The sequence below is a fragment of the Balaenoptera borealis genome (genome assembly GCF_965194805.1).
Source record: "Balaenoptera borealis genome assembly, chromosome: 18".
In the NCBI taxonomy this organism is placed as follows: Eukaryota; Metazoa; Chordata; class Mammalia; order Artiodactyla; family Balaenopteridae; genus Balaenoptera; species Balaenoptera borealis.
In genome coordinates, this window is record NC_138877.1 from 77,824,645 (window position 1) to 77,851,851 (window position 27,207).

A 27,207-nucleotide genomic window follows, 5' to 3' on the forward strand; every position below is an offset into this window, starting at 1 on the left:
TTGGTAGAACGTAGTTATCAGTGGGTCAGTTTTTTCAGGAGACCTTGAGGTTTGGTGTACAAGATTGAGTATTTGTAATTTCACTCATTTTTGAACTCGTGGGGCATTGGCACGGTGCTGCCTCCCGTCACTGGCATCCTCATCCTCAGGCCTTTGTCCGTTCCTCGTTCCCGTCTCGTGGATGCGAAGCCGAGGCCCAGAGGGCTTCAGTACATGGTGTAGGGCCGTAACCACGGGGGGGGGGCAGCCTTCAAGCTCGGAAGGACTGTCTCCCTCCTTCCCAGCTCATCCCAACCTCGCTCCCCTTTGTGGGTGACGACAGACACTTCTCAGAAAGTATTTTTATGTCCCACTTTAAATATTCTGGGTCCCTTCTAGCTTGGTTTCCACATGGTTTGGTACTGTATTTCATTACATAGTATTGTTTCTTTTGAAAGTAAGATATTAAAAATGAACTTTAACTAATACATTTAATATTATGAGTTTTTTTTGGCAGAAAACTGGTAGGATAAGTTTGAGAATATTGGATTAGTCTACTGTACCTTTAATTCACTTAAATGTAAAAGTGAGGGTGAGTTTTCGGAAATACACGTTCCCAGTTGGGTAGATTCCGAGATCTTCATGGTATGTGTTCCCTCTTCTCTGTGCTTATAAGGGATGGTCATGGGTGTGAGGGGGCGAGCTTGCCTGGGGAGAGGGTTCCTGACACCTTCCCTGTCTCTCCAGGGAGGTGCTTCTCACCCTTGGCTGCGTGGAATCACCTGGCAGGTGTTCACATTCTGATTCGGGGTCCTTTCCTTGGAGATTCTAATTTGTTGATAATTAGTATGGGATGTGGCTTGAGTGTCTTGGTTTTCTAAGGTCCTGGGAGATCCTAACGTGGGGCCCCTCCTGAGAACCCCCTGAGGAAAGGCGTGGGAGCGTGGACCCGAGGGGCGTGGAGGGTGGGCGTGTGTGCCCTCAGCCCGAATGGCAGGTCCACGGGAGGGGCAGGCTTATCTCCTAAGCATGAGCGCCGCGGGGTAACTGTGTGCCCTGTTCATGAGACTTTCCTCTATTCCCACAGTACAGACTTTCTCTGTACCCTAAGATTTTTCTGTTTTTGCTTTTTGTTGAATAGATTTCTATTTCAGGAAGTAGTCCATTTTCTTTCTCTAGAGAAGCACCTTAGTCAAAACATTTTATTAACTCAGAATGTGCATTTTTTCCCTCTCAGTGGCAAGCGTTTGTCTCATCTCATTGTGTAGCTTCCTGTTAAGAAATGTGGTGTGTGTGTGAATGCACTTAAGTTCTGATGTCACTTGGGAGCCCATTGGTGGGCCGTTGCAGCCAACCACATGCTTCCTGGTATCCAAGTAAGAAAGATATATAGTTCTGGAATAACAGGAAACTTCAGTTTTCAACATCCTGTTTTTCTGGGTTTTGTGACTCTCCGCCTCACCACGATGAAGGTTAGTAGATGTTTCATGTATATTTCTTTTTTGCAGAATACCACAATTTGAATTTTCCAAGCTCTAGAATTAGAACTTGAGAGCTGAGATCATCTGCCCACCTTTTATGAGAGAAGGCACTTTTATTTCCTGCACAGAAGGAAGCCGAGGCCTATTGAGGGTCATACTTTTGTTAAAAAATGCAACCAACCCATTACAAAATGTAGCTGGATATATCAGCCTAGATCATGCTCTCATTTGACTTGGAATTTCTTTTTAAATAATAGATATCAGAACAAATGAGTTAAAGTCTGTACTATAAGGTGATTCTAAAGACTGTTCTAAGGGGATACTCTTTTTTTACAGGCAGGATCTGGCATCATGAATTGTTTTATTTTTTGCTGCATCAGATGAGAAATGCATGAGTGACATCCACAGAGGGCTTGGGTGTCTGTGTTTACGGCTCCCTTCCCAGCTCTGTGTTTGCAGCTCCTCTCTTGACTTGGATTTGATGGCCTCCTTCCTGGAGGTGGTTTTTCAACTTCTGGATTTGTCTCTCTCTTGTTCGTGTTTAAATAGACATACCTCATGATGATTTTTACTCATCTCAGAAATTAAGACTGAAGACTTCTGTGGAAGACAGCAGTGGTTCTTTAGATTTGGAATGGCTCTTCTCAGCTGCTCTTTATGTGTCTGTCCCACAGTGACATTCAGTGCCACGGGGTGGGTGGCTGGGTGGATTGGTGCCTTGTTACCCATTCAGCAAACATTTGCGTTTTTACTGTGTGCTGGCCATTTTCTGGATGTTGGGTGTTGTGAGGTCTGCTTGTGTAGATTTCACGGTCTAGGGCAGCGTGCACACACAGACCGTAAGATTGCGGCAATGAATGTGCCGGGAGCCTGGCTGGGCCCTGCTGAGTTTAGTTGGGGGGGTGAGGCTGGCGGGAGCCGGATGAGTAAGAGTTAGCTGTGCAGCGGGTGGGAGAGGCAGGAAGAGGAGAAGCGGGGGTTGCTGGCAGGGTGTGAGATAGAGGAACCGCCGAGTCGGGGGAGAGGTGACAGGCGACCTGCAGAGGAAGTCATTCCTGGGATGACTGGTCACCATAGTTCATTTTTGCCCCAGTGAGAGAACCTTTGAAGAATGTTAACGCAGTTTTCATTTGGGCGTCTAAACACATCTTTATGTTAATTGCATCTCAAAGAAATTTTTTCACAATTTTTCTGGCACAGAGCTGTGGACGATTTGACTGTTAAATTTTTGGGGGGAGGGCAGGAGTTATTCAGTGATCAGAAGGTGTATGTGGCCTTCAGACGGTGTTTGGGAGTGAGACGCGTTTGTTGCAGCGCGCGTGTTTGCGCGCATCGCGGCTCAGCCGCGCTGTGTCTAGGCCGCCTGACGCGCAGCGTCTCTCAGCTCTTGGGTGTTGGAAGGTGGGCGGGGAGGGGACGAGCTTGGGCGCGTCCCCAGTCTCTAGGTGGCCGAGATCGCAGCGATGCAGACCAGACGGTCCCGGTCTGGCCTCGTGCTCTGCCCGGAGGGGGGCGGTGTCCCCGCCCCCCCACTTCTGGAGTCGGCCTCTCCTGCCTTCCCTTCCTTCCCTCTCGTGTCCTCTCTGGTGTCTGCGTTTCCCTTTTGCTGCTGTTGGTTTTGGCGTCGGCTGTGGCCGGGAGAGGAAGTCTGTAGTAGGCCTGCCCTGAGGCCTCAGCCTCCGTCTAAGGAGAGGAGCCCTCACGGAGTGCCAGCAGCGCCCCAGGTTATGCAGCAGGGTGCGGCAGGGTGGGGACGTGGTGGTTGGGAAGCTGGACTCAGGCCCCGAGCGGCCCCAGGAAGGGAGTCTGGCCCGGCCTCCCGCTCCGACCGGAAGCCGAGCTCCCAGGTGTGCCGCCTCGCTGGGGTCTCACCTGCGAAGCCTACTACTGTCTTCCTCTTGCTGCGCAGGCCTGCCCAACACCGGACTCTGCTAATTCTGCTTGTTCACTTTTCCCTTTCAGACATTTGATGCAAACGATTTGTATCAGGGGCAGAATTTCAACAAGGTCCTCAGCTCCTTAGTGACTCTAAATAAAGTAACAGCAGGTAAGTCTCTTTTTACGGAACTTGAGGGGAGGGGAAGAAAGAAGGGGCAAAAACCTGTGGCTTTTGTGTTAGTGAGGCAGAATGAACGTTACTGAATTTAAAAAAGGAGTGCATTAAATTCTTGGTCGTCACTTGTGCTGCGAGCAGAGTCCTCTTGAGGTCCTGGTAGATATCAGTGCTTCCCTCCCCGTGGGCAGAGGGAGAAGTACAGCAGAGGGGAGTGCCTCGTTCGCAGGGGCTACTCATGGCCTGTCCTGGAGCTTGAAGCACCTTGCTCTGGAGGTTTATTAAGTTCATGCTGATTAAAGCTCAGATCTAGTGCCTGTTTTTGAGGTGCGGCCAGTGAGCTGGCCTCTACAGTAAACACCTACCTGGACCAGGTTTCCTGAGGGTGACGAGGGCACCTGGGCTCTGTGGGCTGCAGGTTCGAGCCCCAGTCGCACCTCTAGAGAGAGGTGGGCTCCCTGACCGTGGAGAGGACAGCGAGGTCTGTATGCGCTCCTGTGGGGCTAGCTCGGGCCTGGAGGCTGCCTAAGGCACCGGAAGGGCTTAGAGGCTCTTTTGTTTTAAAGTCATTTTTGTTTTCAACTTACCTTTATGGACTGTAGTTTCAGATCCCTGGGAGGGGCAGTTAGCCCTTGATTCGTCTCTTTTCATCAGAAAAAGTAAGTTTCTCTTGTCAGGGTCTCCTCTCATTTCGCCCCGACCCTTCCTCACCGTGTGGGGAAGGGATGGGGTCGGAACGCTCGGGGCTGCAGGAACCGCCTGCGGGGCCCCTCACGCCGTTCGTTTGCTGGGAGGGCTGTCTGGGCGCTGCCCCGCTGCCCGCGCTTGGGGACGTGCGCCCAGGGCAGCCTGCGCTGCCCGCCGTCCCGGGCACGGCTTCCCTTTGCATAGCTTGACTTCGGGCTTGACGTTGAGAATGTCTAGGCCTGTTGAGGTGACAGCACCTGGGGACACGCTAAATTAGGACCCCAGTGAGCGAGTGTAGGAAAGCGTGAGGGTCCAAGTCCAGGAGGAGGGCGAGAGGGGGCGGAGAAGTGGGGGGCATCAAGGCGGACATAAGTACATGCAGCCATCGCACCGTCCAGACGGGAGGCGTGTGGCCTTTTGTCAAGCTTGTGCTGCCTCCTCGATCCCTCCGTGGAGCAGTGATAGACCTCACGTGAGCAGACAGGTAATAAAGGAGCCAGCCCGCCACGGTCGAAGCGTTGGCAGTCGATGACGGCTTCACAGGGAAGGGCGCGTGCAGGCGGCGGGTGCAGCACGGGCCCCTCCCCGGCCCCGGCCCCGGCCCGCCTGCAGCACTTCGCCCGCGTCTGGGCCGCAGTTTGACACGCACTGCCCTCCGCTGAGCTCGCTCTCTGGCAGCTGGGGCGAGAGCGGCTTTGGCAGACGCGGTCCCCACGTGTGAGGCCGCGGGCGGGAGATGGCAGGTTTGCTCTCGCCCTGGGTGTGTAAGTTCAGGTGGGTCGGAAGGTGAGGGGGAGCGACGAGGGCGGCTTCGCTCCGTCCACCGGGCCGCGAGACCCTCGGTGATCGAGGCGGAGCCCCGCGAGCCACGGAAAGCGTGGACACAGGCCGGGAGCTGTACCTTCCGGGCACGTGTTACCGTCGTTCCCACCCCCATCTGGTGCAGAAGTGTTTCTCGTATGTTCTTGACATCATTGGACATACCCTGGACGCAGAGCACGTAGCGCTGTTCTTTACAAAGCCCTGTTGGGAGGTTCTGAAATAAACCTGGTGCTTTTCTCTTCAGCTTTTAAACAAGAGGACTGAGCCTTCTCAGAGGAAGAGAACTTTTTGCCTCTGTATTTGTTGGCTACCGCTCTTCATTTGTGTTTCTGAAGTCAGCGTGAAGGAGGTGACGGTGCCTTTTCAGCCGTCAGCTGTAGGGGCTGAGACAAGTGTAAGACGGGTGCACCTGCTGACTCCACGGTCATTGTTGGGGAAGCCCGTCACCGTCTTTCCTCTGCTTCCGGCACTTCAGGGAGACCCTTTGTGTTCTCCAGGCGTGTGGAGGAATACTTGCCTTTTACTTGGACGGAGGAGAGATGGGAGGTGGGGAAGGAAGGGACCCTAAACACTCCCTGGGTACGGCAGGCAGCCACCGGGCAGCTTCTTCACGCCTGTCCTCTGGGCACTGTTTGTGCCCGCAGTTGCCAGGCCTCTGCCACACGGCGGGAGCAGACGCTGGCCCTTACTGCCAGCGCTGAGCAGGGCCTGAGAATTGGAGGGGCTTCCACACTGAGACGTCAAGGTGGCTTTAGGGTAGGGGTCCCGGACGCCAGGCCCGTGGAGCCCGGCAGGCAGCGTGGAGGAGCGAGGGGGGCAGAGGGCAGCGGTTGCTCTGCCCGCGTGCGCCCTGCTCAGCTCTGGGTCAGTCAGGGAGCGCAGAGCCAGAGGCGCCAGAACCCCGGTGCTTCAAGAACAGCTGGAAGTGCCAGTTTCCCTGGGAAGTCCCCAGACTTTCAGCTGTTGGTACCTAATTCAGAATTTCATAAGACGCTGTGTAAGCCAATCCAGAGGGATCTGCCAGAGAAAGAGGACCCGGAGACCCCCAGTTTCAGGACATTTTTATAGAAGGTCCCCCACATAGCTTTAGGAAATTGCTAGGCGCGTGCATCTCAAAACAGTGATTTCCCTAGAAAACGCTCTCGTGGCCTCATTTTTAAAAAAATCACACCGCTTCTGCGAAGTGGGCTGCTGACATTTACGTGCTGGTGGCCTGAGTGGGGTGTGTGATCCTGCAGCGACTCGAGAGACAGATCTGAGCCTTTAGTGCTGTGTGGTCTCTGGTCCTTTCACAGCCTTGTGAGGTGAGTGAAGCGTACCTGCTGTCTTGCCGAGGGCATCATCCTCAGAAGGGCCTTTCTGGCTGGAAAGTGCCAGGGGGTCTGTTTGTTTCAAGTAAGAGAGTCTTTTCCGTCTCTGGCACGATCGCGCTTGCGGCTCGCCCACTGCGCAAAGAGTGATCCTGGAGGAGCGGGCGTGCGGTGGGCACGTGGGGGAGTCTGGGTGGTGCTCTGCTCAGGAGTCGAGCGTGAGAGGCTTCTTGTTTCCAGGTGAGGAGAAGGTACTGAAACAGTTATGAAGCACGTTGTAAACTTGGAACTTAGCAAGAGAAGGACTGCTAAATAGTTATGCTCAGTTAATTCCCGGGAAGGTGCCCGGGGCGCGTGCGGTCGTTCGGTCCCGTGGCGGGGACTCTGCTCCTGGTCTCCTGCGCGGGTGGCCCCCCGACCCTCGGAGCCCGGTGCGGGGTGTGGGTGCAGTGCCAGGGGACTCAGCTCGCTCTCTCCCCTGTGACGACCTTGCAGACATCGGCCTGGGAAGTGACTCCGTGTGTGCCCGGCCCTCCTCTCACCGGATCAAGTCTTTCGACTCCCTGGGACCCCAGCCTTCGCACGGTCGGACTTCAAGACTGTTCCAGGGCCAGTATCGGAGTTTGGTAAGTGTGAGAGTTGGTCCCTGAGGATGGGAGTGTGTTGGGAGCCGGGCGTGTGCAGCATGTCTGGGGGGGCACACGGGCCTCCGGGGAGTGAGTTGCTCAGCCAGAGGTGGTTTGCCTTTGCTGCCGTCGCTCCTGTTCTCGGGCCTGGCGTTTGCCCATCACCAGATTATCCGCGTGCCCCGCTTCATGGCAGCTTCTAAGAAATTTGTGTATTTGGGGCACTCTAGTTTAAGATATAGATCTGTTTATCTGGAGGGATGTGAGCTTTAAAATGTTTTCCTGGTCACTTGCATCATATTTTCTTACCTACTCTGCACAAAGGTACAGAAGTTTGGGAATAAGAAATCCATATCTAGTACTTAGATGATGAAGAAAATGGCTGAAAGCCGAAGGACCTAGAGGGGTTTTTTCTCTTTATGAAAGCGTGACAGCACCCTACTGAGTCAGGATGCGGGTTGTGGAGGGGCTCCCTTATAACGGTGCTGGTGAGGTGGGGAAGCCACCTGAGATGAACAGTCCTCCTGGAAAGTGAGGAAAACCCATTTGTAGATCGCCAGGAGACAGGCTGCGAGCACAGGCGTGGACATGAGGACCTGGGAAGGTGAAGTACAGGGCCGAGCAGAGACCGTGGGGAGAGGCCGCCCCATCCACCAGCCGGGGCCAGTGTCCGCCTGACGGACAGCCGAGCCCGCTCTGGACCGGATGGCGGCCTGGTCCTCAGCTCGATCAGCCGGTGCTGTGACTTTGCTTCATGCGACACTTTAGTAAATTATTGTATGTTAGAGAATCAGTGATCTCGTCCTGTGAGTCTGAAGAGAACCGACCCTCCTGGAGTCTTCAGAGACCACCGCTCTCTACTTTACCACAAGAGAATATTGCCCAGTAAGCTGGTGTGATCCTCGGAAACGGAAGTTAACCTCGTTGGAGCTGCGTGTTGTAGAGAGAAGTTAATTTGAATTTGGTCACGAAGCAGCGGTAAAAACGGAGAGCTGTAGAAGGGATATAATTTTTATGTGTTCTTGAACTTTTTGAACTCAAACTAACTCTCCCTGCTGTGTGACTGTGACTGTTCTTCCTCTCTGAGAAGTCCCATTGCCCTGTTTCAGGCCTTGTGAACAACACAACACACCTTGAGCGTTTTTTCTCTGTGCCAGCTCTGGCTGGTTCGGTGTCTCACCTGGACTGACTCGTGTGACCCTCACGGCCACCCCGTGAGGCTGGACGGACTTAAAGGGTCCCATTGCGAGCTCTGTGGTCCAAAGCAAGGGAAGATGCCCAGACCACTTGAAAAATAGTTTCAATTAGCTTTATGAAATACACAAGGAAAATGCAAGAAAAATCAACAAGCTTTGGACAAAGAAATATTTGCTGTCTGACCCATTCACTTGTGGCAGTTGTCGTCGGTTTTTTTGTTTCTTTTGTTTTTGAGTAAATGAGGAATGGATTGCAAAGGAATAATTTTAGTGAAATAAAGTTAAATGTTCTGTTGTGATGAATGTTGCTGAGATTACGGTAAGTATAGCATTGGTGTTTCATTAGTGAGAGAAAGTTTAAGTTACACCAGAACTAAAAAGCCCCAGCCACCTTGCCTGTGCCGTGGACCCGGTGAGCCGCTCATGAGGCGAACGCGGTGAGACTCCTCTTGACCTGCTAGGTAAGAATAACGATTTCGGACTTCTCTGGCAGCGCAGTGGTTAGGAATCCGCCTGCCACTGCAGGGGACACGGGTTCGAGCCCTGGTCCGGGAAGATCCCACATGCTGCGGAGCGACTAAGCCTTTTGCGCCACAACTACTGAGCCTGCGCTCTAGAGCCCGTGAGCCACAACTACTGAGCCCACGTGCCACAACTACTGAAACCTGCGCACCTAGAGCCCGTGCTCCACAACAAGAGAAGCCACCGCAGTGAGAAGCCCACGCACCGCAACGAAGAGTAGCCCCTGCTCGCCACAACTAGGGAAAGCCCGCGCACAGCAACAAAGACCCAACACAGCCAAGAATAAAATAAATAAATTTATAAAAAAAAAAAAAAAAGAGAATAACGATTTCTCCGCCCCTCGTTTCAGGGGAGCTTTTAGAAAAGGGGAGGAAAAGAGCTGAGGCGGTAAGCTAGTGACTGAATACACCCTTTCCAGCCTCCCGGGGCAGCAGCAGCCGTGGCGGCAGCCCCCCGTGAGGAGGGCTGGGCTGTCTGCCTGGTGCGTGGTCCTCACCCCGCCTGGGCCCGCGCCCGCTCGCAGCGCTCCTAGAGCCCATCCTTCAGTGTAGGCCATGCTCCACAGCTGGGAACCTGTGGCGTCAGAAATGAAGGGGTCCAGACTGGCCGCCTGGCCCTGCGCAGACGTCGCCCTGTCCTGTCCTTGGTGGAGTGTCCCTTTCTGGAGTGGGGAAGGCGTCCCTGCTCTTGGCCTGGCCTGCAGCTGTGGGGAGAGCGTAGGTCACCGCCTCGGCAGCATGCTGACGGGAGCCCCGCGTGCCACTTGCATGCCGGCCGGCGTGCGCCCAGCAGTGGGGGGGACAGACAGGCCGACAGCAGGGCTCCCGGGGCAGTTTGACCTCCTTAGGGGCCTGCTCTGCACGTGTGTTTGTTACGCGTCATGTTCCGTTATTGGAATTTGTCACCCGAATCGGCTCTGCAAAGCCAGGGGAAGTCACAAAAAGGAGAATGTCTTGGAGATCAGAGTAGACGGCTGATGAGTGATGACAGTGGTCTGCAGAGAGAGAGAACCTGACACAGCGTATGAGCGGGTCGTGTTTCTCTGACCAGAGCGAGGGCAGCGTGTGCCGTGTCCCGGCTGTGACGTGAGCCCTGTCCGGCCTTCACCGCTCCGGTGCCCCTGCCACCCCGCATTTGAGGGGACAGGGGTCAGCCGGAGGGTTCCTGCCAAATGTGGATGAGAGATTGTTTTATCGAATATTCTAAGTATTAAATGTGAAGTATGCATTAAACGTTTAATTCATTAGGCAAATATTTAATGTATTAATTTGAATTATTAAATAAACATGATTTATAGCAGTTCACATGTAAACATGTAAATAGGTAAATGCACGTGAACTGTTTTAGGCGTTATGTCAGCTCCTCTTCTCGAAGTTCTGCCTGAGCGCTGTGTTTGTGCCTTATCTTTCTCATCTTGTTTAGGGACGCACGCACCTAGTTTAAAGACTCAGGTAGTCCTCCAAGACTTGCTGTTAGAAGAAAATCAGTAGAGACGACCACTTCCCGTTTTTTCTGTTGGTTCTTTAGGCATTTGCCTGTGTCTCTCTAAATAAAATGCCTTATATAAAGGTTGGTTTTTGGTTTTTTTTAAATACCACAGTGTTGCCACTGTGGACGTCCCACAGTGGCAGGGGGCCTCAGGGCTCTTCCACTGCCCCTGGGCCTTAGCTTCACGGGTGCTTCTGGGCCCCCCTTCCCCGTGGCTGAGTCCTGCAGTGGCTTCGTTGGGTGGGTGTTAGTGCAACATCAGCATGACCCAGACTCACAGCGGGGCCACCGTGAGCTGGGGCTGTTCTTTCCTGACGACCTTCTGTTGCCTCTTTAGTTTTCTGTGCACCTTGTGCAGATTATAGTCTGGTCTTTTGCCTTTATTGGAAGAATCTCGTCTTTGCGCATTCAGACGTGTTAGGGTTTTTCAGTTTCCTCTTCCTGGGGGACGCTGGTGAAGTCTTCTGGCCGCTGGAGGGTCTCTTGGTTGCAGCCAGGATGTGGCAGCTGCCGCCTCTGTGCTTCCTTCATCACCTGCAGACTCCTCTGACCCGAGTCGGCTTCCTCCATGTCTTTCTCTGTCTTCATTTTTTTCGTGGTTAATTCCCTGTTTTGGAGGAGTGCATCTTATACTAACTTCTTGAGCAAGGGTGCAGGGGAGGTAAAGTTTTTCAGATCTTGCATATCCGCAGATGTCTTTTTTGTCCTAATACGAAAGTTTTTTTGTCTTTAGTTTTCTGAAGTTTAGTTACGGTGTGACTTGGTCCAGATTTCTTTAGGTGTATCCTGTTTGGGGTTCACTCAGCTTCTTGACTCTGTGTGTTTGTGTCTTTTGTCACATTTGGGACATTTTTAGCCGTATTTCTTAGACTCCTTTTCACCTCTGTCCTTTCTCCTCCAAGACTTCGATGGTTCCAATCTCAGATCTTTGTCATTTCCCCCAAGTCCCTGGGGCTCTCTTAATTTTTTTTCACTCTGTCGGTTTGAGTAGATTTTATAGGTTCTGTTTCATTTCTGGGATTTTCTATTTTGTCTGTTTTGAGAGAGCTTCATCTTAGTGTTGGGATCCATGTCTGTTCTCAGTCAGGCTCCGATCTTCCCTGTTCTTGGAATAAGGGGTGTCTTCAGTTCTATCCTAGACACTTTGGAGAGTGTGTTGGAAGATGCTGGATCCTGCTGAGATCTCGCGTCTTAGGCTGCAGCCCTGGCTGGTGGGGTTTTGTGTGGCGGTCCTGGCCGAGGGTGGTAGGCTGTGGTTCTGGGGACAGCTTGGTTTCCTTGCAGTGGTGTCGGGTCAGACTCATTGACCTGGGGTCACTGGGGTTTCTCTTGGACCCCTGAGAGTGCTGCTGGACGGGGGTCGGGGAGACGCTGGGCCTGGCTCCCCGCCGAGGCTGGGTGGAGGGCAGGGGACACCTGTGTGGGCAGATGGGGCTGCCTGCTGCCACCTGGGGGGACTGGACGCTGGACTCCCAGCCTCATCTTGGCCGATGTCACCGGTGCTGGCGGAGCTCTGGGGCTTGGTGGGCCACGGGACGTCCTGCCTGGTCCCCTTGGACACCCGGGTGCTGACTGAGTGGCCCATGTGCTGTCCCTTTCCCGCCCCTCTGGCCAGGAGAGCAGACTCTGCTTGGGGATTTTTGTCTGTTGACTTCCGTTGGCAGTTCCAGGTTGCAGGCCTCTCCAGCACCCGGTCTGGAATAGATGGAGACAAAAAGACATTCTAGCCAGTCTGCCTTCCTCTGCCCACTTTTCAGAGATGTGCAGTTAGGCTTAATCTCTGAGAAAGATGCAAGTTAAAATGAGGTACCCTTTCTTCCTGTCGATTTGGCAATATCCAGTGTTGGTGAGTGTTTGAAGCAGTCAGATGTCTTAGACGCTGCTGGCGGGAATGTCGCTTGGCACTGGTCTGTGGGAGCTTTTTGGAGGGCAACTTAGAAATGGGCGTTAAGATTTAAAATGTGTCATCATCCGTGTTCTCTGACCTGAATTTAACGTATCGGCTCATTTACGGGCGTGTGCAAAGACATGTGCAGACAGTTCTGATGCAGCCTTGTTTTGCAGTAGAAAACAACTAGACACGGTCTCAAGTCTAGTTGGAGACTTGGTTAAGTAACTAATGGCACTGCCGTACAGTGTAATATTAAGCAGTTAGTTAAGACTGCAGTAATTAAGGACTGCTGGGAAAATGGTCGCAGTGTATTAACTTGTTGCAAACTGTACAGAAGTGTGTAGTGTGTAAATGTATGTGAAAGTGTGTCTCCGTTCACGTAGGCACAACGCTGGCAGGAGTGAGACCTTCGCAGCCGTTGAGCGTTTCCTCCGGTACTGGACCTGGCGCGGTGGACAGGGCCGTGGGGACTTGGGTGTGTCCAGGCGTCCCTCTGCCCTGTGAACGGGGTGGTTACGCTCCGTTTGTCCAAAAGCAAAATCTGTTCCTGTCGTAACGCTGCAGAACGTGTGTCCTTCGTGACGTCTCCTCCCTTCTCCCCTTTTCAGGACATGACGGATAATAGCAACAATCAGCTGGTCGTAAGAGCCAAGTTTAACTTCCAGCAGACGAATGAAGACGAGCTGTCCTTTGCGAAAGGCGACGTCATCCACGTCACGCGGGTGGAGGAAGGGGGCTGGTGGGAGGGCACGCACAGCGGCAGGACCGGCTGGTTCCCCAGCAACTACGTGCGCGAGATCAAGCCCAGCGGTGAGTGGCCGGCGGGGGAGCAGGGGGCGGGGCACGTGCTCGGGGCGCTCCCGCACTTGGCCCCCCGTCCCGGGCGGGGTCGGGCTCCCGCGTTCTCTCTGCGAGGGGGAGCGGTGTTTGCCCCCGCGCTGGGGAAAGGGCCGCGCTTTAAAATAGAGACTTACTCTCTTATGTTCCACTTGTAAGGAGAAACATCTCAGATCTGTTAGTTTTTATTTTTGTGGTTACACTTTTATGTAAGGTAAAATGTATCGCCCTTTTGTAGGGCTAGCGTCAGGACTGGGAGTTCGCTCTGTCATGCGGGCTGTGTTGAGTTTCTGACTGTGGGTGCTTTTGCCCGTCACGCACAGTTAAGTAATTTCTGTCCTTTTCTTTGTGCTAATAATAGCATTTTAAAATGCATCGCTTTCCTTAGGTTTTCTGCAATTGCTTAACGTTACTTTACTGAATTTAAAAAATTACTCAGAGGCTTATCTTATTTTGAAAGGGAATAGTGGTACGGGCACTTTTTTCGTTTCTGCTTAGACTCACGTCGTGGAATCGCAGGTTCTCTCTACGGCCTGGGATCTGTGACTTATGTCACTGCGGTATGGGTGTGGAAGTTCTGGCGCACGGCCTCTGCGTGTGTGTGCGCGGTGCTGTCCTGCGTGGCGTCACGGGGGGGTAATGGCGGGCCTCCCGAGCACGTCTGCCCAGTGGTCCCCGTTCCCTGAAGCAGCGTTACTTTATCGACAGAGACTGCTGGTTTTATCAGTGCAGTCGTGTCGTCCTTGCCCTCGTGGGTTCCTGTGTGTATGTGTATATGTTTGTATTCATATGGAGCTGGGGTGTAGGCGCTCTGATGAGTGAGATTTCAGAACCAGCGTCTTGAGGGGAAGAGTGGGTGGCCGGAGACGCAGAGGTGGGGAGAGATTTGCAAGCCGAGCCTGCTGTGACTTGACTTGCATGTCGTCCGTTGACTGGAAAGGCCTTGCTGTGTGCTGCGGTGTTCTGGTTCTGCCTGGGGAGAGTGCTGGTGGTCCGGGTGCGGGTAGGGCCGCGTGGAGGGAGTGTGATGGGAGCGGCTCCGCGTGGGGCGCGGGGAGGAGCCCCGGGGCCCGCGGGCGTTTCAGGTTAGGGTGCGGGGACGGCGCTCCCTCGTGGGGTCAGCGGGGCTCGCGCGTTCGGGTTTGCGGGTCTGGCACAGAGCAGGAGCTCAGGGAGCGATAATTGCTGCTCTTTGGTTTTCTGAGGTAGCAAGGAGAAGAGCTGTCTAAAGGTGAACGTGACAGTTCTGATAAAACAAGTATTTTCCTAGCACTGACGTCAGACCAAAGTATTTTAATAAGGCAGCCTGCAGCCCTGATGGGTAAAGGTTTTTGGCGTTAGATTTTGGGGGGGGGAATAACACGTGCTTCTTCTGTCTCTTTTAGATTGTAGTAAAATTTACCATAATGCAAAATTGACCATTTTAACCATTTAAAAAAAATTTTTATGTGTACAGTGTAGTGGCACTAAGTACGTTCACATTGTTGTGCAGACATCACCACCATCCATCTCAGAACTTTTTCATCTTCCCAAATTCTCAACCCATTAAACAATTCCTGTCTCCCCGAGCCCCTGGCAGTCGCCATGCGACTCTTTGTCTCGACTGACGTTTGACTCCTAAGAGCCTCATGTTAGGGGAATCATACATTATTTGTCCTTTTGTGACTGGCTTATTTCACTCAGCATGTCTTCTGGGTTCACCCGTGTTGTAGTGTGTGTGTCAGAATTTCACTCCTTTTTAAGGCTGAATAATATGCCCTTGTATGGTTATGCCACTGATAAACCCTCACACCTCTGTGTTTCTCCTTTGTTCTCACACTGCCGCCACACTTGGAGCACTTCTTATACCAGCGTGTGGGCTTTCCACACATCAGACCATTGGATCACACCAGCTGGGTGTACTACAGTTCAGTTCAGTTCTGATAACCATCTGCCTGGGGTTAGTGTCACAGAGGTTGACGGCTCAGGCCCACAAGACTGACCCCACTTCATATGCCCCAAGCCCCAGGTTGTCATCTGGGCTTCTGACCAACTAGCTGTAAATCGGGGTTCCTGTGACCCTCTCCTAGAGTTTGGTAATTTGCTGGAAGGGCTCGCAGAACTCGGGGGGAGCACTCCTCAGGTTTACTGGTTTAGTCTGTAGGAAAGGATATGGTTCAGGACACAGATGAACAGCCAGATGAAGAGGCACAGGGGGCGAGGTCCAGAAGGGTCCCAAGCGCAGGAGATTCTGTCCCCGTGGAGTTGGGGTGCCACCTTCCTGTCACGTAGGTGTGTTCACCAACCTGCAAGCTCTCTGAACCCCACGCTGTTGGGATTTTACGGAGGTTTCATCACAGAGGCATGAGTGATGGTTAACTCAATCTCCAGCCCTCTTTCCTTCCCGAGAATGGGGTGGGGCTGAAAGCTCCGAGCTTGTGGTGACCAGGAGCCATCCAGAATCCCACCTAGAGTCGCCTCATGAGAACAAAGGACGCTCCTATCACCCAGGAAACTCCAAGGGGTTTAGGGACTGTGTGTCAGGAACAGGGTCAGAGACCTAGTATTAGAACAGAAGATGCTCCCAGTGGTCTTGTCAGGACATTGCAAGGGTTTCAGGAACCTTGTGCCGGGAACTGGGGGCAGAGACCAGTATATATGTGTATGTGTTTTATTTCACAACCGAATTTTGTTTATCCATTCTTCTGTTCCTGGACTTTTGGGTTGTTTCTAGCTTTTGGCTCTTGTGAATAGTGTTGCCGTGAACATGGGTGTACAGGTGTCTGTCCTGAGTCCTTTCAGTTCTCCTGGGCGTGTTCCTAGGAGCGGAATTGCCGGCTCATGCAGTGACTCTGTTCCGTTTTTGAGGAGCTGCTGGGCTGCTTCCACGGCAGCTGCGCCGTTTCGCGTTCCCGTCAGCAATGCACAGGGGTTCCTGTTTCTCCACGTCTTTGCTGACACTTGTTGTTTTCTGTTTTGTTTTGTTTTTTTGATACTAGCCATCCTAATGGGTGTAAAGTGGTATCTCATTGTTGCTCTTTTTCTGTAGTTGATATCGTTCTATTGTTGAGAATAAAAGCAGTATTTTTTCATTATCGTAATAATACAGTTAGCAATAATAGCCAAGTTTTTATGTTCTGGTTCCTGTAGGAAGTGCTTTTTATCTGTGACTTCAGTCCTCACCACAACTCCAGAGAATAAGTACTGTTGGGATATTCAGGGCATAGGGTACAAATAATACCCTCCTTTTAATCTGTCCATGTGTAGAACCAGCTGAGAGCCCGGCACTGCTGTCAGGCTGATTGGGAAGTGTTGCCTTGGCTTTACAGACATGGCTGCTGGAAAATGTGGCTTAGTCTGCAGCTTGGTTGGATTTGCCAGTAGTCACCAGTCAGTCCTGGGGCAGCGGGGCAGCCCTGGTGCCGGCCCTAGAGCCTGAGGGCTGGGGCAGGCCGAGCGACTCATTCTTTTTCGAGGGATGAGAGAGAGCAGCACTGGCCCCTTTCCAGGAGGGTGAGGGTGAGGGTGAGGGGGGTCTTCCTCCTTACCAGTGAGATCCAAGAGGTCACAGAGCTGGTGGCGGGCACGCCCTCAGGGGGTCCCAGAGCTGGTGGCGGGCACGTGCTCAGGGGGTCACAGAGCTGGTGGCGGGCACGTCCTCAGGAGGTCACAGAGCTGGTGGCGGGCACGTGCTCAGGGGGTCCCAGAGCTGGTGGCGGGCACGTCCTCAGGGGGTCCCAGAGCTGGTGGCGGGCACGTCCTCAGGGGGTCACAGAGCTGGTGGTGGGCACGTCCTCAGGGGGTCACAGAGCTGGTGGCGGGCACGTCCTCAGGGGGTCACAGAGCTGGTGGTGGGCACGTCCTCAGGGGGTCACAGAGCTGGTGGCGGGGCAAGCCATAAAGAGTGGAACTTGCTGATTGTGCGGACGTCTGTTGAACCGGGGCTTCTTGAGTTTTGCTGTGCACAGCTCATTTAAATGGGAATTCTGGTCTGATTCTGAGTCACCGTAGTAAGAGTGCAGAGGAGTGCAGATGAATTTTTCCTTTTCAGGTATTTCTCCTCATGGAGTTTCCAAAGTTAACTTTTGAAAATTACACTGAAAAGATAGTCCCGGAGGGTTGTTTTCAGGTGGATGAGAGTGTGGTCAGTGTCGTCTGTTGTTTTCAGGTGGATGTGTGAGTGTGGTCAGTGTCGTCTGTGGTGGCAGGTTGTTCACAGCTGTTGGCCTCTGAGCGTCTAGCAGCCTGGCATGAGTGTTCTGCTCTCAGCCCCACTTTTGGAGGGGGGTTTTGGGGCTGAGAGCCGGGGGTGGCGAGGGGGGCAGATGCAGCTCTACGAAGAACCAGCCATTGCATGTTTGTGAGTGTTTACCTGCATCAGGAGTGACTGCATCACTTTGTTCTGCCTAAAATTCCTATTTCTGTGTCTTAATCCTGTGTTTCTGTGTGTGCGTGCATGTGTGTGTGTGTGAGAGAGAGAGAGAGAGAGGGAGAGAGAGAGACCCCCTTTAATCGTATGTGCGTAACTGCATTGTTGTCAAAGGGCTGTTTGCAGGGGTCACATGGAATCCCTAGTTTTCATACCAAACTGAGACCCAAGTAACTTTGAAAACTTTCCTTTTTTTCCTGTTTGTTTTTTAAAATATAGGGAATAACATATTTGCTTAAATTGGTGATCTGTTATGCTAAGTATTCTTTATTTGACTGTTGAACCAAAGGAATAACCTCTTTTGGGAGTAAGTTTCCATCCTGGGTGTCCTCAGGTTACTTCAGTATATTCTAAGGAAAGCTGTCCCCGTCTGATTTTAAACGTGGGCATTTGAGAAGGAAAGACGTGAAACCATGTTTTTAACCGTATCACTTTGTAACAGTTGAGAGTGAAACTCTAGGATCACAATAACATTTCTGTATTGCATTTTTTTTTTAGTAATTAATGTGGCTTTTTGATTTTGGAATAGGTTTCCTTTTTGAAAGAGCAAGTTTAGCATAAATGTTGTAATTCACAGTGTCGTTAATGCTTAATTTTCTGTAAAGAAAATGTGCCAGGTCCCAACATACAGACTCCCCTAACTGGCCATCATGTCAGGGTCATTTCCTTACCAAAGACAAACGCCGACTTCCTTTAACGGTGAGTTTCTCTTCTGCGTTAAATTTTGATTTGATTTACTAATATTTTTATCGAATAAACGAAGCTGAGATTCCTTCTCCGTGATGTCCCTGGGCTGCGTGTCTTCTGTCCCGCTTCTCGGGCGGGGCCTGTGCGCGGCCGCGGTCGCCTGCCCCCTTGTGGCCGGAGGTGGCAGTGCTCTGGTCAGGCTTCACCCCACGTGTTTGTGTCTTGGACCTGTGTGTGGTTTCTTGTTTGAAATACTCCTTCCTTGAAGACAGATCTCTCCCAAGAGTCTGCCTGAGGATATTTCACATTTTGCTGCAAAAGCACTGGATATTCTTCCTGAATATGTGAAACTCATTTTATTCACACATGTATATGTGTATTTTACACGCGCGCGCCTGTGCGATAGTTTCTTAAATTTGAGGGAGATGGAAGGAAAGCAGCCAGGAGGCCGGTTCTACAGTGAGCGGCGCTGGTGCTGCTCTCCTTCAGGGAACGCGGAGGCGCTGGGTCTCCTGGGGGTTAGAACGTGAGCGCCGCCGTGGCTGGGCTGCTGCTGGTGGCGCCCGCGGGCTCGGGGTGCTCACAAGTCCCGGTTCATGTGTGCATCTCCTGCACCAGGTTTCTTTTAAGTGGTTGTTTCTGATGCGCTGAGTTTACTTTCTCCCATTTCTCATCCGTGAACAATGAAGGCACTTCTTGTAAATGTTCCTTTACGATCGGGTGAGCTTGGGGTGCTGAGTCATGAGCCGTGCTTGGCAGTGATGTGGGAACTCAAATGACTCTCACTTGCTACTCTCACTTGCAGTGTGATGTTTAATGAGCATTCACACTGCCATTTCCTAAGTTTCTCATTTTCCAGTATTTTCTGTTTATTTTTGGCATACTAAAGTGGCGTGAAATGCAAGCTGGATTTTGGACGCAGTTCTTTCTCTGGCTGTGAAAGAGCAGTGTTGGACAGAAATATAACCTGTGCAGGGAGAGGGACAGCGTGACGCAGAACCTTGTCTCGTTTGTGTGGCTGGGAAGAGCCTCTGCCCTCGCCCCCTTCTGTGGCATGGAATGGGCTTGGGCGTGTGCGTGTGCATGCACACGTGTGCATGGGTGCGCTTGATGCTCTGTTTCTGAAGGCACCCGGGATGGGGCTGGGCCTCTCCGTGCTCTGTCTTCCTGATGCACATTTTTTGGGTGGGGAGAGTATAAAATGTAAGCCTGGCACCTCTGGCGCGTGTGGGGAACCTCACACATGTACAGAGAGGCCTGCGGTTAGGTGATTGGTAATTTGTTCTGGAATGTGGAAGTGAGTGTCCCTGTAGAGTAACATAATAAACGCACACTCACACGAACACCGATGTTACTGGGCACTGTAGGGCGTGTTCCGTGAGCGTGGCCACGTCCCAGTGACCGTGATTAACACCCCCTGGTTCAAGGACACGCCCATGGGTCAACTGTCCTGGAGCAGTTTGGGGTCAGGGTCCATAGTCTTCAGTAATAGAGATGCTCTTTTTTAAAAAAGTTTTATTTGTAAAATATTATGTGAAAAGTAATCCAGACATGTAAAAACAAAGCACGTGGGACAGAAGGGCTGATGTGATGACGAGCAGAGGTCCTTGCGCCCCCTCCCCGCCTCCTGGCCCTCGCCCCTGGGAGACCCCGGCCCCCCGCCACGAGCTGCCTTCTCCGCGCAGCCCCTTCCTGTGTGTGGGACTTCTCTGCCTGATTTGCGTCCTGCAGACTTTCTCTCTGACTTGTTGTCCTCCCTTTCCCTCTCTCCTGTTGGTTCCCTTTATCAGGAATGCTAACTAATATCCTTTGTTTCGTGTCCGTGGACATTGACAGTCATCTCTTGATGCCCCACTTTGTAACGCAAGGACTTACCCTTGACCTTTTTCCACCTTTGCATTCTGTTTTTCATACTCCAAGGTTGTTAACGATTGCACTCGGTTCTAAAAGCACAGCCAACGTCCATTCAACAAATATTTACTTGGGTCGTCACTGTTGTGGGAACTGGGGGAAAAACAGTGAAAAAACAACAAAATGTCTACCCATAAATCAGGAAGCCTACCTGAGGTCCCCTGAATAGAAAATTGGGTAGCATGGATGATGGGGAAGGGGACGGTGCCCTGTGCTCCCTGCTGGCGTTAAGTAAAGAGAGGAGGGGCTTTGAGAGGACAAAGAAGGCTTAGGGCAGAGCAGCCCCCGCGCACGGTGTAGATCTTATTTGGTTCCTAATTCAGATAAGCCAACTACAAAAGTCATGTTGTGACCGACCGGGAAATTTGAATATGGACTTGCATCAGATAATATTAATGAATTATTACGAATTTGTCAGGTGTGATGAGTGCCTGATGTTAGGATTTTAATGAAAGAGGAGATCCCTCTGAGTAGGATGGACACGGAAGTGTTGATGGGCTTTGCTGTGAGGCTTCCAGGAGGGAAGAGGGAATGAGAGCAGCCGGGGGCTGGTAACTGTGGAGGCTCAGCGGGGGCACACGTGTGTGGGGTTCTCCCCGCTCCTGTGCACACTTGGAAATCTCTGTAACAGAGGCTCAGACAGAGGTTCAGGAGTGTCCACAAGGACAGATTATCGCTAAATGAACTAGGAAGAGGTTCAGCAGTTGAAAGCCAATAGGAAAGAGTACAGGGTTGAGGAAACTGGCAGCACAGAAACCAGTGACCGTGGGGCTTAAGCCCTGGAGAGCGAGTGCCTGACCGGGGGTGGAATGGTTTCCAGGCCGGGTGACAAACAACGGGGACTCAGAAGCGGGAGCCAGAGTTGGAGTTGTCCTCAGGGCTGAGCGTCGCCTGTGGGCTCCAAGGGGTCAGTGCACACAGCCTGGCGGGAGGGCCACCACCAGCGCAGAAAGCAGGGCTGTGAAACCTTCAGACAAGAGGCAGAGGGAAATGAGGGATGACGAGAGGGAGCCCTTACTCTTCCAGAAAGAGGCGGAAGAAAAGCGGATGATAGCTCGGTCCTGAGGTTGCCGGGGTTTGACTGCCTTTGCCTCTGGAAGCATCGCCAGCTCCAGAGCCGCCCCACGGGGGTGGAGGGGTGACTGCGTAGGGCTGCTGTGCTGCCCTAGCCCAGGACGCGAGAACTCGCCGTTTCTGGAAAGTAATGCTGCCTGCTCATTTGCTTTGTCGTCTCCTGAATATCTGGTTAGATTTTACCCTCCGTGGCTTTGAATCCGCTTTCCATACTTTCGTTTCTTTGCTTCGCTGTTTCTTGGCTTCACTGTTTCTTTGCTTTCGTTACTTTGCTCCACACTCACTTGAAGTCCATTCCTCAGATCTCTCCCTTCCCAGGTCCCTCCTCACTGCCCTGTTTACCTGTCCACCAAGATTTTCATTTTAGTGGCCATCGTATTCATTTCTAGAAGTTGTTTCATTCTTTTCTGGATGTTCTTCATTTTCATGATGCCTTTTTAATTCATTATGGTCCCAATTTCTTTCCAGGCATTTTAAGCACATTTGCTGTACAGCCTCCTAGATTATCCTGTTAATTTCTACATCTCGGGGACTGGTTCCCTCGTATGTTTTCTGTTTACACGCTCTTGGTGGTTCATTCTTCATGAGCTTGTGCTTTATTTTATAGATTGTTCTTTGATGGATGGCTGTTCAGTGGGTACCTCTGTACCCTGGGTTGCAGAAGTACCTACAGAGACGGCTGACATTGGCTTCCTCAGGGCTCCCAGAGAGCTTTCTTGCCCTTGGCAAATGCTGGTGGTCCTGCAGGAGATGGTGTGGCCTTGGATTGCACGCTTGGTGGGGTCAGGCTTGGTTTGGTTTCTCACAGGCTGTGTCCCCCATCCCTGAGTGGCCAGCACACTTCCTAGCTGCTTCTCTGGCCGGCGGACAGAAGTCTCTAGGCTTCCTTTCATTAGCCGTGCGGGTCACCAGAGCTCCCCCCGCTGGGACGGGGCAGTCCTGTAGCAGCACTGGTTGCGGCCCAGCCCCGGGGCAGCCCCCACCACTGCCAGTGCTTTGCGGCCTCCTTTACTTTTGGCACCTGGTGGGGGGGTCCCCATCCCCCTCTTCTTTTAGCACATCTGTGTTTAGATCCTGTTGTTATCGGCGTCTTTCAACATTTACTGCGAGAAAGGGGGGCACGTGCTGCGTCCGTCGGCCCTGGAAGGGGGCGCTGTGCTGTCCTCCTGGCTCCCCACTCTTATCCCTGCGAGTGGAATCTATTTTAGCCATTGGATGGGCCAGAACAGTGTCTTGTTTTTCTTAGGATACTGGGAAGGCTGAGTGTTTTCTAATATGTTTCCTGTGCATTTGCCTCTGTTATGCGTGGCCATGACTTGGCCTCTGTTATGCTGCAGTGACACTTCAACGTTTTCTCTGGTGGAGGCGCTAGAGGCCACCCGAGGCTCGCAGGGGTCCTGCGCTTCTGCTCGCCCCGCCACCACGGGCGACTGTCGCTGGAGCCTGGGCCTGGAGCGTTAGCCAGCGCTGCCCTCCCGGGTCTCCCGCAGGTGGCACGCAGGTAGCACGCAGGTGGCATGCAGGTGCCACGGCGGCAGTTGCACCTTCTGCAGAGGGCGTGTTGGCGGCTCCTTCGTGTGACAGCTCATTGAGCGTCTGGACCCAAGGCTTTGGGCGTGTGTTCATGACGCCTCCCAGCCCAGAAGTTTCCGTTTAGCGACCAGCACATTGTGTGCTTTCTATTTCTGAGGGAGAAAAGACAGCCTCTTTGGACTTAAACCTTGATTCGTCTGGGTCTCTTCTGCCTGTCCCTTATTTTTATAGAATATTAGTAGATTGAAGCTTGCTTTTGAAAAAACTTCTTCCTTGTAGTTCTCATAGTAAATTGACTGAATTTTATTAACCGTGGTGTTGTGAGGTATGTCTTAAGTTTAAGTAAAATGAGGCAGTTGCCAAGTTATTTGCTTTTAAAAACTTTGAAGCAGCTTCCAGTCATTCTCGTGCACTAGGCTTGCTGGCGCCCGTGGTGCGGTGCGTCTTCCTGCGCGTGCAGTTTATGACCCCCGGGGCGGTAGTTCAGGCTTCAGCCGCCTCCCTTTACTGTCGTTGCACGTGCTTCCCCCAAATTGCGGATTTTAGAGATGAAAAGGCATTTTTTTCTTCGGATGGAAACGTCGTAGTTTTTTCTTCCACAGTTAAAGGCTTAGCTGCAGATACAAGATTGGGCAGCAAAGTGTATTAGCTAGGCTAGATTGGTTTTCCTCCTTGTGTTTCTCATGGTTGAGAAGTAGTTTATTTCCTGTGGAGTTCTGCTTCCATCCCATGGGCAGAGAGAATTCTTTCAGCTAGGAATAACACCTTCTGTTTTGTTCGTTATTTTCAGCTGTTTGGAAAACCCTTACAGTGAGGCATTGAAAGAAGATTTAGGTAAACAGCTCCATAGGAGGAGGGGGACCCACAGCTAAAGACAGTGCGTTTTGCTTTGGGCATTTTTGGGGTTTCTGTTGCTGAGAAGATAATGGAGATATTGAGCAGTTGGGATTAGGGACCCAGAGCTCAGGAGTGTTTGGGGGTGGGGAGGGAAATGCTGCCGAGAGAGAGATTCTGGACAGGTGTGCTCAGCGTCCTTCCACCTAACACGCCGGAGGGGCGCCGGCAGCCACGTGTGCAGCAGGAGCCTGCAGAGGAGGCAAGGGAGGAAGGGGGCTGTACAGGCCGAGGCCCCCGGCAGCGCTCTTCACCATTTCTCCTTTCCTCCCCACCGGCCCCACTCTGATATCCAGCCTCAGGAGCCTTGGAGACCAGTGATAGACGCACCCCGCAGAACCTCAGTGACAGACACACACCCCACAGAACCCCAGTGACAGACAGACACACACCCCACAGAACCTCAGTGACAGACACACACCCCACAGAACCCCAGTGACAGACAGACACACACCCCACAGAACCTCAGTGACAGACAGACACACACCCCACAGAACCTCAGTGACAGACAGACACACACCCCACAGAACCTCAGTGACGGACAGACACACACCCCACGGAACCTCAGTGACGGACAGACACACACCCCACGGAACCCCAGTGACGGACAGACACACACCCCACAGAACCTCAGTGACAGACACACACCCCAAAGAACCCCAGTGACAGACAGACACACACCCCACAGAACCTCAGTGACAGACAGACACACACCCCACAGAACCTCAGTGACAGACAGACACACACCCCACAGAACCTCAGTGACGGACAGACACACACCCCACGGAACCTCAGTGACGGACAGACACACACCCCACGGAACCTCAGTGACGGACAGACACACACCCCACGGAACCTCAGTGACGGACAGACACACACCCCACGGAACCTCAGTGACGGACACACCCGCCCCACGGAACCAGGGACGGACACACACGCCCCACAGAACCTCAGTGACAGACACACCCGCCCCACGGGACCAGGGACAGACAGACAGACAGACACACACACACACACACACACACACACACACACACACACACACCCCGCCCCCCCCCCCCTCCCCAAGGAATCAGTTGGCAAGCGCTTCTTCAGTACCTATTCTGAATACATCTCTCTTGAATGGAGTTGGATGAAAGCCATGTAATGTTAAGTACTTGAATCCTTGCAGTAACCGTGACCGCTTTCCGTGTTGCCCCTGGTGTGGAGGCTCGTAAGGCAGTGTGGTTTTTCTTGTCGCCCTGCGTGGGGTGGCTTTCCTGCTTTGTCTGTCACCCTTGTTTAGAGGGACGTCTGCATCCTGAGTGACCTGGGTCCCTCCAAATACAGTCCAGCCTGTGGGTCTTGATGTCTTAATATTGTTACATGTCTGCCAACGTGGTCTCTGATGCTGTGGGCGTAATAATTCACCCGTACTGCACGCCTGGGCTGCATGTGTAGCTTATAGATCAGTTCTTTTTTGTTTGTTGACGGCAATGGTGCATAATCCGTCAGATTTTCAGCCTGAGCTGGGAGGACGGGCTGGAGGAGGCACGGGTGTGGAGGCCTCTGAGCTCAGGGGGCCGACCGTGAGGCGGAGATGGGGCTGGGGGCCTGCTGGCTGCACGGGCTTCTGTCCCGCCGCCCGTTGGGCTGGGGGCTCAGTTGGGCCCAGAAGCTGGGGCCGTGCGGGGCTGCCGCGCGTGGTCCTCTCTAGGGTGAAGCCGTAAACCTGCCCTACATCTTTATTTCAGAAAAGCCCGTGTCACCCAAATCTGGAGCCTTGAAGAGCCCTCCCAAAGGATTTGATACGACTGCCATTAACAAAAGCTATTATAATGTGGTGAGTAATTGCAAAACATTTTTGAAGAATAACTTGTTTTTTTGAATGTCTCTAAAACTGAGCAGTGTAGAATGTAGGTAAACTGCCTAGAGAGGGAGGAAGGATATAAAAATGACGTATCGTCCGCCACACAGATACAACCACCGTTAATGTTCTGCTCTGTTTCCTTCTGGCCTCTATGTATTTCTATAATATTCTTATATTTTTGTATTAATGTGTGGAATAGTACCCTGTTCTTATTGCATAACTGGGTATTGTGATTATTTCCCCATACGGTTACAGATCTTCAACAGTGGGATTTTAAAAAGGTGCATAATGTGATTTACAGGTTTTATGTGCATCAAATGCCATTATACTCATATTTGGAGTAGATCGTCAGTTTTCCAGATCAATACAGTTTCTAGTTTATTTTGTGTGTTAACGTAGTCTTTCCTGAGATTGATGTGTATATATATCAAATAGCATGAAATTAGAGGAGAGTGTCTAGACATTGTACATAGTGAAGACAAGGGTTTCAGAATCCTAAAATTTGCTGCATTTTGAAACTGGAGCAGTTTGTGAGCTTAAAAAGTACCTGTGGTATTAAATCTAATATCTAATCCAAACCTCCTTTTTCCTGAACCGTTGCATCTGCTGGAAATGGGAAATGATAGTCTCGATTTGGGTAAATTTTACATTGCCAGTATACATCTTACCTGGTGTGATAAGCCAGCAAGGTAAACTTTCTAAACATGGCTATGTTTTGAATTCTGTGGGCAGTGTGCACTTACTTAGTTATTTCTTTCCCCACTCCCAATCTTTTTTATTTTCTTGATCGGGGATATAAATCTGAGTCACGAGACCTTTGAGGGTTTGAAGTAAAACAGCAGCTGCTGAGCGTTTCTTGGCAGCAGCCCTTTCATCATGAGAGTTTCATCTCCGGTGCTTTTATGAAGAGATGGTGCAGAGTCGTGCAGACCTGGACCAGTGACCTGGGGCTGTGCGCTCAGCTCTCTCCTACGCGTTTGCCCCCAGATCTTGCAGCGCAAGTTGGCCTTGGGGACCCTCGTTCATTTCTCAAGGATTTGTCAGGGGCTCGCTCGGCCAGGCCCTGCTAAAGGCGTTGCTGACGCAGCGGTGAAGAGAATGGCAGGAACCCCTCCCCGTCGGTGTTTCCTCTCACCTCCTGCCCCCGATTCGTGGCAGGACCTCACTTCTGTACCTCTTCCGCTGCCCGTTCTCTGTGCGCCAGGCCGCTGAGCGCACCCCTGGTGGCCCGTGGCCTCCCCTCTCCTCGTGTTGATCACCTCCTTCCCTGAACCTCTCCACCGTCTTGCTGGTCTGTCCTCGTTCTCGTTAGTGCTCTTCACCGGCCTCATCTGGACTCCGACACCCGCTGGCAGAGCACACCTGCGTCCCGAGGGCTCAGGGCGCCTGCCTTTCCTGGCTGAGCTCTGCTCTCCAAACCCCCCTCATTCGAATCTTTGTCTGTTCGGGGTTTGTTCCTGGGATGTGGCTCTGCCCACATATTTGCTCTTTAGTACATGGAATGTGTTATGTGTGGTGTCCTGTGCTTCTTCAGGGTTTGTTAGGAGGAAAACTTTCAACTTACGGAGCTGCCTTTTCTTCGTGCATCCTTATGTGGGATGTTGGTTTCTTTTCTGGGGGAGGCTCCGGCGAGCAGTACACTCTTAATCCAGGTGACATTCCAGAGGCAGATCCTTACCTTCCACTAGTGTCTGCCCAGATAATTGTGTCAGAGGAAAGCAGTCGGTGCCGTGTGAACTGGTGCCAGCAGTGCCACGCTAGTCTCCGGGAGCCCTGCTTCCATTGGGTGTTTCGTAAAACTAGGTAGCCGTGCTTTTCTAGAAACCCTGGTGGGTTGTTTTCTTCGGCATTGTGTATCGTGTAATCCTCTCCAGACTGAAATGTACCCAGTGCTGTTTTAGATTTCCTTCTTTAACTGCGCTTATACAGGGAGAAGAGCCTTTGTGTCACATGTGGTGT

General features: G+C 52.1%; 1 protein-coding gene across 23 annotated transcripts in view; it reads left to right on the plus strand.

Moving 5' to 3' along the window:
* The window catches only part of ARHGEF7 (Rho guanine nucleotide exchange factor 7), a 125,878-nt gene that overhangs the window by 52,309 nt on the left and 46,362 nt on the right, over positions 1 to 27,207 (plus strand). For 12 of the 23 annotated variants that reach the window (XR_014236904.1, XM_082365202.1, XM_082365218.1 and 9 more), the window contains 5 exons: positions 3,423 to 3,507; positions 4,116 to 4,172; positions 6,828 to 6,958; positions 12,664 to 12,865; positions 25,133 to 25,221. Coding sequence is in view for 22 of the 23 variants with exons in the window: in XM_082365202.1 (XP_082221328.1) it covers positions 3,423 to 3,507; positions 4,116 to 4,172; positions 6,828 to 6,958; positions 12,664 to 12,865; positions 25,133 to 25,221 (564 nt within the window). In the remaining variant the exon portion in view is untranslated. Of the gene's footprint in view, positions 1 to 1,391; positions 1,452 to 3,422; positions 3,508 to 4,115; positions 4,173 to 6,827; positions 6,959 to 12,663; positions 12,866 to 25,132; positions 25,222 to 27,207 lie in introns of those variants that run through there. The other 11 variants (XM_082365214.1, XM_082365217.1, XM_082365204.1 and 8 more) reach the window with 4 other exon arrangements.